The 14,313-nt window shown below is 41.6% G+C and overlaps 1 protein-coding gene across 1 annotated transcript; it reads right to left on the bottom strand.

The window, feature by feature from the left end:
• Nucleotides 1–13,258: 13,258 nt before the first annotated feature.
• On the bottom strand, nucleotides 13,259–13,614 carry LOC101279336 (60S ribosomal protein L37a-like). The gene has a single exon (XM_012537254.3). The coding sequence runs from the start codon at nucleotides 13,587–13,589 to the stop codon at nucleotides 13,311–13,313; it is 279 nt and encodes a 92-aa protein (XP_012392708.2). The 5' UTR covers nucleotides 13,590–13,614; the 3' UTR covers nucleotides 13,259–13,310.
• Nucleotides 13,615–14,313: the final 699 nt, after the last annotated feature.

Below are 14,313 nucleotides of genomic sequence, written 5' to 3'. Positions count from 1 at the left end.
TGTCATTCTCTGACCGCTTTGGCTATTTGAAATATTTTGTGCTTCCTTACAAATTTTAGGATTGTTTTTTCTGTTTCTGAAAAACACCGTTGGAATTTTGATAGGAACTGCATTGAATCTGCAGATACTTTTGGGTAGTATGGTAGTATTTTAACAATATTAATTCTTTCAATCCATGAGCATGAATACATTTTCATTTATTTGTGTCTTTTAATTTCTTTTATCCATGTCTTATAATTTTCATGTGCAGGTCTTTGACCTCCTTTCTTAAATTTATTCCTAGGTGTTTAATTCTTTCTGATGCTACTGTAAATGGGATTATTTTCTTAATTTCTTTTTCTCATAAATCATTATTAGTGTTTAGAAATGCAACTGATTTTTGTATATGATTTTGTATCCCACAACTTCATTGGATTTGCCTATTACTTATCACATTTTTTGAGTGGAGTCTTTAAAATTTTCTATATATAAGATCATGTCATCTGAAAATAGAGACAGTTTTACTTCTTCCTTTCTGATTTAGATGTCTTTTATTTCTTTCTCTTGCTAATTGCTCTGCCTGGGACTTCCAGTACTATATTGAATAGAAGTGGTGAGAGTGGGCATTCTTGTATTTTTCCTGATCTTATAGGAAAAGCTTCTAGCTTTCCACTGTTGAGTATGATAGCTCTGGGCTTATTGTATATGACCTTTATTATTAGAGGTTTGTTACCTTTGTATCCAGTTTCTTGAGAGATTTTATCATGAAATGATGTTGAATTTTGTCAAATGCTTTTTCTGTATCTATTGAGATGATCATATGGTGTTTTTTTTGTTTTCTTTTTTTAACATCTTTATTGGAGTATAATTGCTTTACAATGGTGTGTTAGTTTCTGCTTTATAACAAAGTGAATCAGTTATACATATACATATGTTCCCATACCTCTTCCCTCTTGCGTCTCCCTCCCTCCCACCCTCCCTATCCCACCCCTCTAGGTGGTCACAAAGCACCAAGCTGATCTCCCTGTGCTATGCTGCTGCTTCCCACTAGCTATCTATTTTATGTTTGGTAGTGTATATATGTCCATGCCACTCTCTCACTTTGTCCCAGCTTACCCTTCCCCCTCCCCATATCCTCAAGTCCATTCTCTAGTAGGTCTGTGTCTTTATTCCCGTCTTGCCCCTAGGTTCTTCATGACCTTTTTTTTCTTTTTTTCTTAGATTCCATATATATGTGTTAGCATACGGTATTTGTTTTTCTCTTTCTGACTTACTTCACTCTGTATGACGGACTCTAGATCCATCCACCTCACTACAAATAACTCAATTTCATTTCTTTTTATGGCTGAGTAATATTCCATTGTATATATGTGCCACATCTTCTTTATCCATTCATCTGTCGATGGACACTTAGGTTGCTTCCATGTCCTGGCTATTGTAAATAGAGCTGCAATGAACATTTTGGTACATGACTCTTTCTGAATTATGGTTTTCTCAGGGTATATGCCCAGTAGTGGGATTGCTGGGGTCGTATGGTAGTTCTATTTGTAGTTTTTTAAGGAACCTCCATACTGTTCTCCACAGTGGCTGTATCAATTTACATTCCCACCAACAGTGCAAGAGGGTTCCCTTTCCTCCACACCCTCTCCAGCATTTATTGTTTCTAGATTTTTTGATGATGGCCATTCTGACTGGTGTGAGATGATATCTCATTGTAGTTTTGATTTGCATTTCTCTAATGATTAATGATGTTGAGCATTTTTTCATGTGTTTGTTGGCAATCTGTATATCTTCTTTGGAGAAATGTCTATTTAGGTCTTCTGCCCATTTTTGGATTGGGTTGTTTGTTTCTTTGTTATTGAGCTGCAAGAGCTTCTTGTATATTTTGGAGATTAATCCTTTGTCAGTTGCTTTGTTTACAAATATTTTCTCCCATTCTGAGGGTTGTCTTTTCGTCTTGTTTATGGTTTCCTTTGCTGTGCAAAAGCTTTGAAGTTTCATTAGGTCCCATTTGTTTATTTTTGTTTTTATTTCCATTTCTCTAGGAGGTGGGCCAAAAAGGATCTTGCTGTGATTTATGTCATAGAGTGTTCTGCCTATGTTTTCCTCTAAGAGTTTGATAGTGTCTGGCCTTACATTTTGGTCTTTAATCCATTTTGAGTTTATTTTTGTGTATGGTGTTAGGGAGTGCTCTAATTTCATACTTTTACATGTACCTGTCCAGTTTTCCCAGCACCACTTAATGAAGAGGCTGTCTTTTCTCCACTGTATATTCTTGCCTCCTTTATCACAGATAAGGTGACCATATGTGCGTGGGTTTATCTCTGGGCTTTCTAGCCTGTTCCGATCATATGGTTTTTATTCTTTATGTTGTTAACGTGGTGAATCACATTGATTGATTTGTGGCTATGGAACCATCTTTGCATCCCTCTTCACCTCGTTTTTGAACAGTGTCTTTTCTTACCTAATTGCTCTAGTTAGAACCTCTGGAACAAAGTTGAAATGAAGTGACAAGAACAGATATCCTTGTCTTATATCTAATCTTAGCAGGAAAGCTTTCAGTCTCCCATTATTAAGTATGGTACTAGCTGCAGAATTTTCACAGATGTCTTTTACAAGGTTGTCGAATTTTCCTTCTCTTCATAGTTTGTTGAGTGTTTTTACTATGAACCTGTGTTCAGTTTTCTCAAATGCTTTTTCTAAATCTATTGAAATGATCATTTTTCCTTATACTATTGATATGGCTTACTACATTAATTGATCTTAAACCAATATTGAATTTCTGGGATAAGTTCCACTTGTTCATGGTGTACACGCCTTTTTATATATTGCTGGATTCTCTTTGCTTGTATTTTGTTGGGATTTTTGCCTCTATATTCATAAGACATATTGGTATATAGTTTCTTTTGTTGTGATGTCTTTTTCCGGTTTGATATCAGTATAATACTGGCATCATGGAGTGAGTTGAGACGTGTTCGTCCTCTTCTATTTTTTGGAAGAGATTGTGAAGAATTGGTATTAACTCGTCTTAGATGTTTGGGAGAGTTAATCACTAAAGCCATTTGGGCCTGGGTGTTTTGTTTGTTTGTTTGTTTTTTGTAGTAATATTTTTTATTAGTAATTGAATCTCTTTAAGTGTTATAGGTCTATTCAGACTTTCTATTTCTTCTTGATTCAGTTTTGATCGCTTATGAATTTGTCCATTTAATCTAAGTTACCTAATCTGGGGGGCATAAATTGTTCATAATATTTCCTTGTAATTGTTTTATTTCTGTAAGCTCAGTACCAGTGTTTCCTCTTTCATTCGTGATTTTAGTAATTTAATTTTCCTCCCTATTTTTTTGGCCAGACTACCTAGAGATTTGTCAATTTGTTGATCTTTTCAAAGAATCAAGTTTTGGTTTTGTTGATTTTCTATATTGTTTTAATATTCTCTAGTTCATTAATTTCCACTCTAACTTTTATTATATCCCTCTTCTGACTGCTCTACACTGTTTGTTCTTAATTTCTTACTGCTTTATTATGAAATATTAGATTATCGTTTTGAGATCTTCTTTGTTTAATATAGGTATTTCCAACTATAAAGTTCCCTCTAAGCATTGTTTTAGCTCTATAAATTTTGCTATGTTGTTTCTTCATTTTCATTCATCTCAAAGTATTTATAATGTCCCATTTGATTTTTTCTTTGACTCATTGGTTATTTAAGATGGTGTTTAATATCCACATATTACTGAATTTCTCAATTTTTTAATTGATTTCTAATTTTACTCCATTTTGGTTGGAGAACACACTATGTACGATTTAAAGCCTCTTAAATTTATTGAGGCTTGTTTTATGCCCTTGTAAATGATCTACTTAGGAGAATATTCCTTGCGCACTTGAAAAGCATGTGTATTCTGCTGTGGCTGGGTGGAGTATCTTGTGTTAGATCTAGTTGATTTATAGTGTTGGCCACATCTTCTATTTCTTTCTTGACTTTCTGGTTAGTTGACCGATGCATTATTCTTAGTCAGGTATTGGACTCTACAGCTATTACTGTTGAATAGTCTATTTTGCCTTGATTGCTGTCATTTTCTGCTTCATGTGTTTCAGGGTTCAGTTGCTAAGTTCATATGTTTATAATTGTTATATTTTCAAATTCATTGATTCTTTCTACTGTCAGTTCAAATCTGTCATTAAGCCCTTGTGGTAAATTTTTAAATTTCAGTCCTACTTTTGAACTTCAGAATTTCTATTTTGTTCTTTTATAAAAAATAATTTCTATCTCTTTATTGACATTCTCTATTTGATGAGATATTGTCATCATAGCTTCCTTTATTTCTTTAAGTGTGATTCCTTCAGCTCGTTAAATATATGTATAATTGCTGCTTTGAAGCTCTGTCTTCAAATCCAACATCTGGGCCCTCTCACAGGCAATTCTCGTTGCCTGATTTTTTCCAGTACGAGGATCACACTTTTCTGTTTCTCTGTACGTCTTGCAGTCTCCTCTAAAATCTTTATCATTTTCAGAAATACGCTTTCACTTGAACTTCCCACACTCTATTTCAAATAATTGCTTCCTTTGGGGAGGGCTTTAGAGTTTTCTGTTATTATGAACTTCTTTTCATCCTGAACAAAATCTTGGAGGCACAGCTCCAAGCCCAGAGCAGGGGATGGTAGCCTCTGGAGTTCTCAACTTGCCTCTCCTAGCGTGAAACCTCCATCTTAAGAGGGAGCTGGAGTGTGGGCAGTTGGGGCCTGTCATGCCTAGGGTAGAGTGTCTGCCCTATGGATAGAGGAGCAATAGGGTACTGCTGGCGGAACTCACCAGAACTTTCGTCTCTGCAGCTCAGTGTTGGAGGGGATGGGAAATGTTGCCAGCCTGGCCCTGTTGGTACTATACTATATTCTTGCTGGGTAGCTGAGGGGAGAGGGAGCCCCATCTTCTCGGCCACCCCTGCCTAGAATGGAGTTTCCTTCAAGCTGGGCTGAGGATGGGTTGGGGACGGAGAAAGTGGGTCACGGCTCAAGCACGATACAGACTCTCACTGTTCTTACTCAGATTCAGTAGACTTTTTTTCAATAAATGTCTATTCACTTGTTATATGATCTTAGGACAACGTCTAGAGACTTTGCTTTCTTTAAAAAGAATTTCCACTGGTTATGGTTTTTCACCAGTAATAAGCTTGCAGGGCTCCCCACAATGCTTTCTGGAGTTGGACACCCTGTCATTAGTTTAAGTTAAACTTTGGCCATGTCGCTAGCTCCGCTCTTCTTCCTTCCTGCTGAGTGCATGGGTTTTGTGGAGTTTAGTTTCCCCTTCTTGTTGTTCTTTATTGTAGTTGAATGAACATTAGTTAACAGGGACCTAGGCGGCAGCTGCCATTGTCTTCCAGATTGCTATTTTATCTGGAATCCTTGGTTTTCCACTAAATACAAACATGCTCTACTTGCAGAGGATAAGAAAAATGTTAGTGTCTCCTTATATTTCCACATAGTCACGTGCGGCCTCTCAAAGCTTAGAAATGAGTCATTAAGTACCATTTTCAAGTTATATTTTTTTCATGATAAGCAACAGTCAAAAGCAATGAGGCTGCTCAGCTGTTTATTAGCTACTTAGGCTTTGAGAACTTCATTGTCAGGATTTTGAAAGACAGCAACACCCATACACACCTATTCAAGTCTAGATCAGAGTTTATTTTGTTTCGTTCAGTCAAAGTCAAAAGTGCTGACTGCTGGACCTGCTTTCAATGAGGCCCTGCTGTGGGTTTGGAGACTCACAGGAAAACCCTTGAACTTCATCCTCAGGCCAGGGCAGCCTGAGGAGGGGTCTGAAAAGAATCCTAAGGAGAGTTCAGTGCAGTTTCCATGGTGAGATTTCTCTTTGGCCTAGCCTTTCTCCTCTCCCTTCTGAACACTCAGCAGGTACCAAGAGGGGACCTGGACCCCGTAACCTAGCCTTTCATAGCCTGTGCTATGACCACAATTTCAAGTGATGGATAAGACAGGGTGGTGAGGAAATGCGAGCAGGAAATGGCTGCAGCTGAGGCAGGATGTGGGTTGTTCTCTGCACAAGCGAAAGTACAATAGAACATCCTGTCTCCCACTTCTTGAAAATCTAGGGATTTACGGAAAACAAGAAGTTTGTACTGTGATATGCTGAGGTTTACGTCGCAGTGGTTCCCTTACCCCTTGTAAAAGTTTTATTTATAGCACCCATCATTAGTAAGAAAGCACTGAAGAACAATGTCTTTACAGGAGGATTGAAGGGAAGCAACAAAAGCTGTCAAATTGAAACCAAAAAGAAGAAATGAAAATAAGAGCAGAAATCACGCAAACCAAATTACAAACGGCAGAAAGAAAGCAAGTCATTGAAGGCTATCGGGTGACTATGGCAGCCTCTACATTCTTTCCCAGCTCTTGTTCTCCTACTCGGGCTCTTCCACCACTAGGATCATGGAATGGCTAAGAATCCAGGGGATTTCTAAGCAGACATTGTGGGCTTTGGAGGTGTAGGACTAAGAAATCTAAGTAGGCAAAGAAGGAAGGGAACTGTGGGTTTCCTGAGAGAAATAGAAAACTGTGGGTGAAAAACCCATTTCCTTGCTGACTGCTTTTCTGGCTATTGGAGCCAAGTGGTCAATAAAACTGATCTATGTAACTGTCTGTAACCATCCATTGCTCTGGTGACCCTCGGAACTCAAGAACACCGGGAAGGGAGGGCCTGTACCAATATGGGTCCCGCATCCCAAACCCCTGAAGCCGAGAGCCTCAGGAATGTGCCCCCCACATGGTGGTCTCCCTTTTCTGCGCCACTGCTGGAAGTTTGTAACTATAACCAACGGATAGCTGAGAAGCAGTAAGGGTAAGCAGGCCAGGGTTCATGACCCGTGCCAGTGGGAGAGTCTGCGGATTTGTTCTCGCTGGGCAAGGCCCAAATATTAGAGTGTGATACAATTCCGCGATAGGCACCTGACTTCAATAATACTTCCTTATCGTCTCATCTGTAAAGGTGATGGGCTCAGAGGGGTCATATTTTTCTCCCCCAAACCATAGATCTCGCTAGTGGCAGAATCAAGACCCACCTATGTTTCCACCGTCTGCATTTCATATGTTAATGGAGAGACCTGGTGCCCATGTGCTAAATGAGAGTGTACGACGGCGTCTCATGGAACCAGACAGGTGTCATGGGCTCACAGGAGGATGCTGAATGCCGTTAAACCACGCAGACAGAGGTGGTAGTCCCGCACTGCCAGTGTAGCCTGGGGAGAAGCCCTCCATACCTTTAAATGCATTAAAGCTTGTTTTATCTTATTTTAAGGGATAATGTCCTCCTCTTCTTATTTTTTTAGATAAAACAATTCTTTTGTGTGAATTTGGTATTCTGTAAAAGTGTGGGCTGGGCTCTTGGTGGTGGGACTGGGACATGATGTAAGGCAGGTGGTCGTATAACTCACTGAGCTCATAATATCCTGGCAGTCAGCCTGTTCCCCTTAAGAGTTTAGGAGACCTTAGGGCTTCCCTGGTGGCGCAGTGGTTGAGAGTCCGCCTGCCGATGCAGGGGATGTGGGTTCGTGCCCCGGTCTGGGAAGATCCCACATGCCGCGGAGCGGCTGGGCCCGTGAGCCATGGCCGCTGAGCCTGCGCGTCCGGAGCCGAGGAGACCTTAAATGGCACTCCCAGGCCTTGATTCCTTCAGCTTCTCTTTAAAACAAAAACAACAATTTTTTGGTTTTTATTTTGGTGTTGTGAAAGAAAAATATTGCTTGCCCTATCAGCAAACAATGGATACCACGGCCATCAGGTGAGCAGCGCCTACCACTGCCCTCCCCACCCCCACGGTGAGTCTGAGGGAACTCAGGATGGAGATAAACAGGCCACCTGCTGCCACGCCCCCAGCCACTGCAGACCCCCAACCGGGTCCCCTGAGGGGACTCAGGATGGGAGAGAGCAGGATACTGGCCCTAGACAGCTAAGGTGCATATCAAAGGCATGATTTCCATGAGCCAGACTCTTGCATCTTCCCAGATAGAGAAAAGCACTCAATTCATTGACTTGTTGTCTGATTTTTTTTTTTTGAGTTAACAGTAATCTTTTCAAGTTCTGACTACCTGGGTTTTTTTTGCAAAATTCCTATACATCCTGGCTCCTCTCTTACCTGTTGGGAGTCAAACCACACAACTCATCTCAGAGCTTAATGAAGCTCAGGTTCTTTATGTCTTGGCACAGAAATAATTCGGTGAGGGACAAAGTGATGGGTAAGGAGTGGATTTATTAGTATAGGATGCCTGTGAAGGATACAGGGTGAGGCAAGAGGGGCCTGCCCCGAGAACTAAGTGGGCTACATTTTTATCATCAGTGGATAAGTGGGGAGAGGGAGAAGACCACTTTCTTCCTCATTCTTTGAGTAGATGGCAGGCTTACATCATTAGCTCCTCCTTTGCACCAGGTGGGGGAGCTTTTGACCCTATATGGTCCAACTGGGACTGTCATGGCGCTCTTCAAATCAGCAGAAGGGTGGTAACATATACTCAAATATGTTAAATCAGCTCAGATTTCAATATAGTGAGGGTCTTCCCCTTTGGAATGTCACCTTTCCCTTATATTTCTGTCCTTGGTATGTGCAGAGGTACATGTCCTAAGGATCATTATGTCGACCAGCAGGATGCAGGCCTCATTTTTTCACTTAATGGCCTGGGACATATCTCGTGCTTTTATTTATGACTTTATTGTTAAGCAAGCCTGCTTTGTTCCATGATGTTTTCATTGCTTTTTTGAGTGATCGTTAACTTACAGTTGTCTCCCAACGTTCCCTCTCCATCCTTAATCCCCTAGTGGAATTTCTAAACCTCCCTGTGTAACCATCCTACTCCATCCTCAACCATCCTACTCCATCCCCTCACAGCCAAGAGGCTGCCTCCTGGGCTTGAAGTGCTCAGAAAGTCGACCGGATAAAACAGAATTCTCAACTTTTAGGTTGTTTTTTTTTTTTTTTTTTTCCGGTTGACAGTTTTGGTAACCAATCACAAAGCGCCCCAGAGCAAATTTCTCTCCATCTGAATTCTACGAGGAACCAGAGCCTCGGTACCAACAGAGGCCACTTGTGCCCATCTGCCTCCTCGGAGGGTCCAGACGAATTTGCGTGAGTCCCTCGTGGTTCTCGGGTCTCCCAATTATTGATTGATGATCTTGAGTTTTATTTGGCAGTGTCTTTACCTGGCTCCCCAGTTCAAAGATATTGGGGAGTGACCCCTTCTAGTTGAAAGATACTAGGGCAGCCTGGTTGAAAAACACTGGGATTTGCTCAGTTGGAAGGATACTGAGTGGTCTAGGATGAATGGTTAGGTAAGAGGCTGACCTGACACCTTTCCTCAAATTGCCTATCTTCGCAAGAATTTGTCAGGATAAAAGGACACTAGTAAATTTTATCCCCAATAAATTCAACTTTAAAATGGGAAATAGATTCTCTCAGACAAAAATGAGGGACATCAGAAAGCCAACCTCCGACTAAAACTCCAGCCAGCTTCATGTATGTACAGAGCTCATACTTATAAGTACCTACTTAATTGGAAATTAAAGGAACTCTCACCCTTAAAATGGCTAAGATGGGGCTCTTTTATTACCTATGCAGTGGAATTAGAAAAGCCGGCTTAATAAAAACATCTTTTCAGTATTCTGTTCTTAAAGAAACAAAAGCCCTTCAAGGGGGGACTGGCATTTCTCTTCCTGTGCCTTTGAAATGTAAATGTTCTACCTGATCTTCTTTGGGCTTTTCGGTGTGTGCGACTGTGTTTTGAAAACTTGGTCTTGTTACTGAGTCCAAGCTCGCTCTGCTCGCTGCATGACAGGTCAATAAATCTGAGACGAGGTGTCGAGGCCAGGAATATGACTTTTCAGAGAGCCGGCAGACTGAGAAGATGGCAGGCTAGTGTCTCAAAATAACCATCTTATCGGGGTCTGGATGCCAGTTTCTTTTATAGAATCAGAGAGGGAAGTAAAGTAGAAAGGCAGAATAGAGAGGGAGAGGTGGGGAGGAAATGAAGTAAAAAGGGCCGTCAGTCTTGCAAAACATCTCCTGGAATGGCCAGCTTGGGGAGGGCATGTATTCATTTCTTCTGTCTTGCAGCCCTTCACAGGTGGGTAGGGTTCCCTGAAGCAGGCCATTATGTGTGATTATAATCACAAAAGCAACGAAAAGCAAAGACTAAAGTCAAAGAAACAGATCCAACATGGAGTGAGAATTGGCCCTTTCCTGTTACAGTCTCTGCCATCCAAAAGGTACCCATAGGTGCACATTGAGCAGCCAATCAAATAGACTCGGATTCTGAGCAGTCTTGTGGCTGTGTCAACTTTCAGGGTTTTTGTTTGTTTTTTTTGCCATCTTAACATGTGTTGCCTCAGCCTGTACTTTCTTAGACTATTTTGGGGAATAAACCCTCTGGATCTCTTTCAGGGGCATCCTTTGCACGCTCTTGTGGGGAAGCCTCTTGCATCTTATTGGTTTGAATCACTATTAATATTATATCTCATTAATGGCCAGATGATGGATCTTTGAAATTGGAAAAACTTCTAAATTGGTAAATTTTTAGAAAGCTCTCATTATAAACAGATATTTTATTGGTGAAACCACACACCTCAATTGGGACTCAAACCCACAATCTTCCAACTGAAACTGCACAACTCATCTCAGGACTTAATGAAGCTCAGGTTCTTCATGTCTCGGTGCAGAAGGAATTCAGCAAGAAGCAATGTGACAGGTAAGAACTAGATTTATTAATATAGGACCCTCACTAAGGTTACAAGTAGGCAAGCAAGAGGGCTCTGCCCCGAGAACTAAATGGGCTACATTTTTATAACCCAAGGACAAGTGGGGAGGGAGAGAAGACCACCTTCTTCCTCATTCTTTGAGTAGATGTCATGCTTACATCATTAGCTCCTCTTTCACGTAGGGCGGGGAGTTTTTGACCCTGTATGATCAAACTAGGAATGTCCTGGCGCTATTCAGATCAGCAGAAGTGTGGTAACATATACTCAAATACGTTAAATCATCTCAGGTTTCGGTATAATGAGGGTCTTGTACTTTGGAATGTCACCTTTCCTTAATATTACTGTCCTTGTGTTACCAAACCCAGGTTCAGCTGCTAGCTGCTCAGAAGTCAATAATTTAAAAGGCAAGTGTTAGTAGAAAGGAAAAGTGTTTTAATCAGAAGAACTGGCAATCTGGAGAGAAGGTGGACTCATGTCCAGAAACCAATTCTGAAGACTCTGCTCAGCCATGACAGTTTTTAAAGGGAAAAATGGGGGACAAGAATCTCAGTGAATCATCAAAGCAAGAAGTTGGATTCTGCATCCTTCTCCATTGCGTGCAGGCTGGCTGGCTCTCTCTTTAGATTTTATTGATTGATTGATTTATGGCCGTGTTGGGTCTTCGTTTCTGTGCGAGGGCTTTCTCTAGTTGTGGCAAGCGGGGGCCACTCTTCATTGCAGTGCGTGGGCCTCTCACTATTGCGGCCTCTCTTGTTGCGGAGCACAGGCTCCAGATGCGCAGGCTCAGTAGTTGTGGCTCACGGGCCTAGTTGCTCCGCGGCATGTGGGATCTTCCCAGACCAGGGCTCGAACCCGTGTCCCCTGCATTGGCAGGCAGATTCTCAACCACTGTGCCACCAGGGAAGCCCATCTCTTCAGATATTATCTTGCCTGTGTGATCTGCCTGCAGGATTGCCAAGGGGGCTATTGGGGGCAGAGAGCTGGTCATTCCTTAACCACTTCATTCTTCATTCTTCATTTAATCTAGGAAAAGGATCAACAGGTTAGATGAGGCATGGTGTGCATTCAGGAGAGCGCAAGTCAGGAGTTAGGTTAAATTGCCTAGTGATCTCATTCCTATAATTAGGTTATTTTACGGTTAGAGGGGAACAGAAATGGGCAAACAGGAAAGTGGCAAAAGCTGTTTTCAATTCCCCGCTGTCAAAGACCATTCCATTCTGTGGGATTAGGGGCAAAGATTCAGCTCCTGTAACTTCACGCTGACATAGGATGCCATCTTCTCAGAGTGGAAGATGTTGACATGATGGGTCTGTAGCACTTCTTTGCTGACAATTTTAGTTGCCTGTTTACATATATGAGCAGAAAAGCTACAATTCTTTGGCTGCCCACAAAGATATAGATTATTATGAGCAATAATGTTAATCCCATTCTCTTGAGGCCAGTTCCTGGAATTGTGCCCCTAGATTCAGTACTGCTCAAGATGGAGCAGCTCATGTCATGGCTACAGTCTGGTTGGGGACGGGGGGCACTTCAGGGTTCTGTGTTCTGCTCCGTTCCACTTGGTCCTAAGAATCAGTATCTTGCTGACCTTGAATATCTTGTGCTTTTATATATGGCTTTATTGTTAAGCAAGCCTGCTTTGTTTCATGATGTTCCAATAGCTTTCCTGAGTGATCTTTAACTTAGAGTGGTCTCCCAAAGTTCCCTGAAGTTCCCTCTCTAACTATAATCCCCTAGTGGGATTTCTAAAACTACCTGTGCAACTATCCTACTCTATCCCTATCACTGGTATTTAAAAATGGGTAAGTAAAATGAATGTTGATAAGATTAAAGGAAGAGGTTTTGATAGAACATGACCTGAGGTTGGATGGTCCCAAAGGTCCCCCCAACTGGTCCCCAACATTAAAAGGCCCCAATCAAGTCCACTCTATTTATCCCAGTTTAAAATAAATAAATATGTATAGCTATAATAATCTATATATGTAAAGGGCAGAAGGAAAATTACACTGAGATACCTGAACAACAATTACCTGAGGCAGCGGTTAGGCCAGTTAGTCAAGTTTAAAGATTGACGACAGGGCCTGGGTCCCTTGGCTCAACTCCTCTCTGGGGACCCAGAGCCTTTTTTTTTTTTTAATTAATTAATTTTTGGTTGTATTGGTTCTTCATTGCTGCGCGCGGGCTTTCTCTAGTTGTGGTGAGCAGGGGCTGCTCTTCGTTGCGGTGCTCAGGCTTCTCATTGCGGTGGCTTCTTTTGTTGTGGAGCGCGGGCTCTAGGCACACGCGGTGCAGTAGTTGTGGCGCACGGGCTTAGCTGCTCCGCGGCATGTGGGATCTTCCCGGACCGGGGCTCGAACCTGCGTCCCTTGAGTTGGCAGGCAGATTCTTAACCACTGCACCACCAGGGAAGTCCCTGGGAACCCAGAGTCTGTTATACAAAATAGATTAAATGGTTGGGGATAAAAAGAAAACAAAAACTTCTAGGAGTCCCTGTAAGAACAAGCCTTGTTTTTTGTTTTTGTTGCTGTTGTTACCTAAATTAACCCATTTATTGTAGGCTAGCAATGTTTCAAATGGTGGCCCTTCTACTGGTCCTTCAGTTCCTTCCGTCTTCTGACGGCTGACTTTACTGCGGCGGCAGAAGTGGTGTCGTAGGTCCAGGCACCACCAGCTACCGTTTTCATGCGGGAACCACAGTGCGAAATGCCCACAGCTCGTCTCTTCATCTTGGTTTTGCCACAGAAGGAGCAAGTGTACTTGGCGTGCTGGCTGATTTCAATTGTCTTCACCATTTTCCGGAGGGAGGCACCATAATGGGTCCCGTATTTACCCACCATTCTGACCTTCTTGGTGCATTTAGCCATGTTGCCGCCACCTAGGTCTGAGCGCAGAGAGGAGGAGACCTATTGATTGCCTCCTAATGGAAACTAAAGGTAAAGGTATAAAATCATAACATTGAGATGAAAGTTAATAAATATTGGTATATGTAAATAGGCTTTATATAAGATGGTTACATCTCTTTTGCTTAATTATATTGTAGGATAGACATGTTTCACTGGGGATTACTTCCCCTGGGTGGCATTATAAGACAGGACTTATAGACCTGCCCCTCGGGAAATATTTATTAAACAAACTAAAGGAAACTGATAGTGTTACCTAGGACCATACAATATAAAGGAAAACTAAGAACTAATATTCAGGGGCTAATAAAAGTGACAATAGAGATTTGCTCTTGGTCTAACCTGTGCACTTAAAAGAGGGTCTTTACTGAGTACCTACCGTAGGCAAGCTTTTGAAGGCATGATAAATTAAACCCTAAAGTTCTAAAACACAGAACTCTTAAATTTCAGTTTTGTTGAAAATCTTCTCACTGATATAGAAAAGCAAATTAAAGAAAATACAGTTATGCAAATGCATTTTTAATAGCATTTATGTGACAGACGATTTCTATTACTGAAGCAAACTTGCGTCCACTCACTCGCACACAGTGAAGCCGATCTACTGACACTGGATTGTGGTGGAGAAAAGCGCCGTGTCGATTGTAAAGATGCCAGTACCAGGCTCCTCTCTTATGTCTTGGGAGTGGTC

The sequence above is a fragment of the Orcinus orca genome, chromosome 9 (assembly GCF_937001465.1).
Source record: "Orcinus orca chromosome 9, mOrcOrc1.1, whole genome shotgun sequence".
Taxonomy (NCBI): Eukaryota; Metazoa; Chordata; class Mammalia; order Artiodactyla; family Delphinidae; genus Orcinus; species Orcinus orca.
Note: the sequence above shows the minus strand (reverse complement) of the source record. Positions and strands in the feature narration are given on the sequence as shown.

Excerpts from the sequence above, each read along its gene's own strand:
- LOC101279336 (XM_012537254.3), bottom strand. The coding sequence starts at position 13,589 with ATGGCTAAATGCACCAAGAAGGTCAGAATGGTGGGTAAATACGGGACC.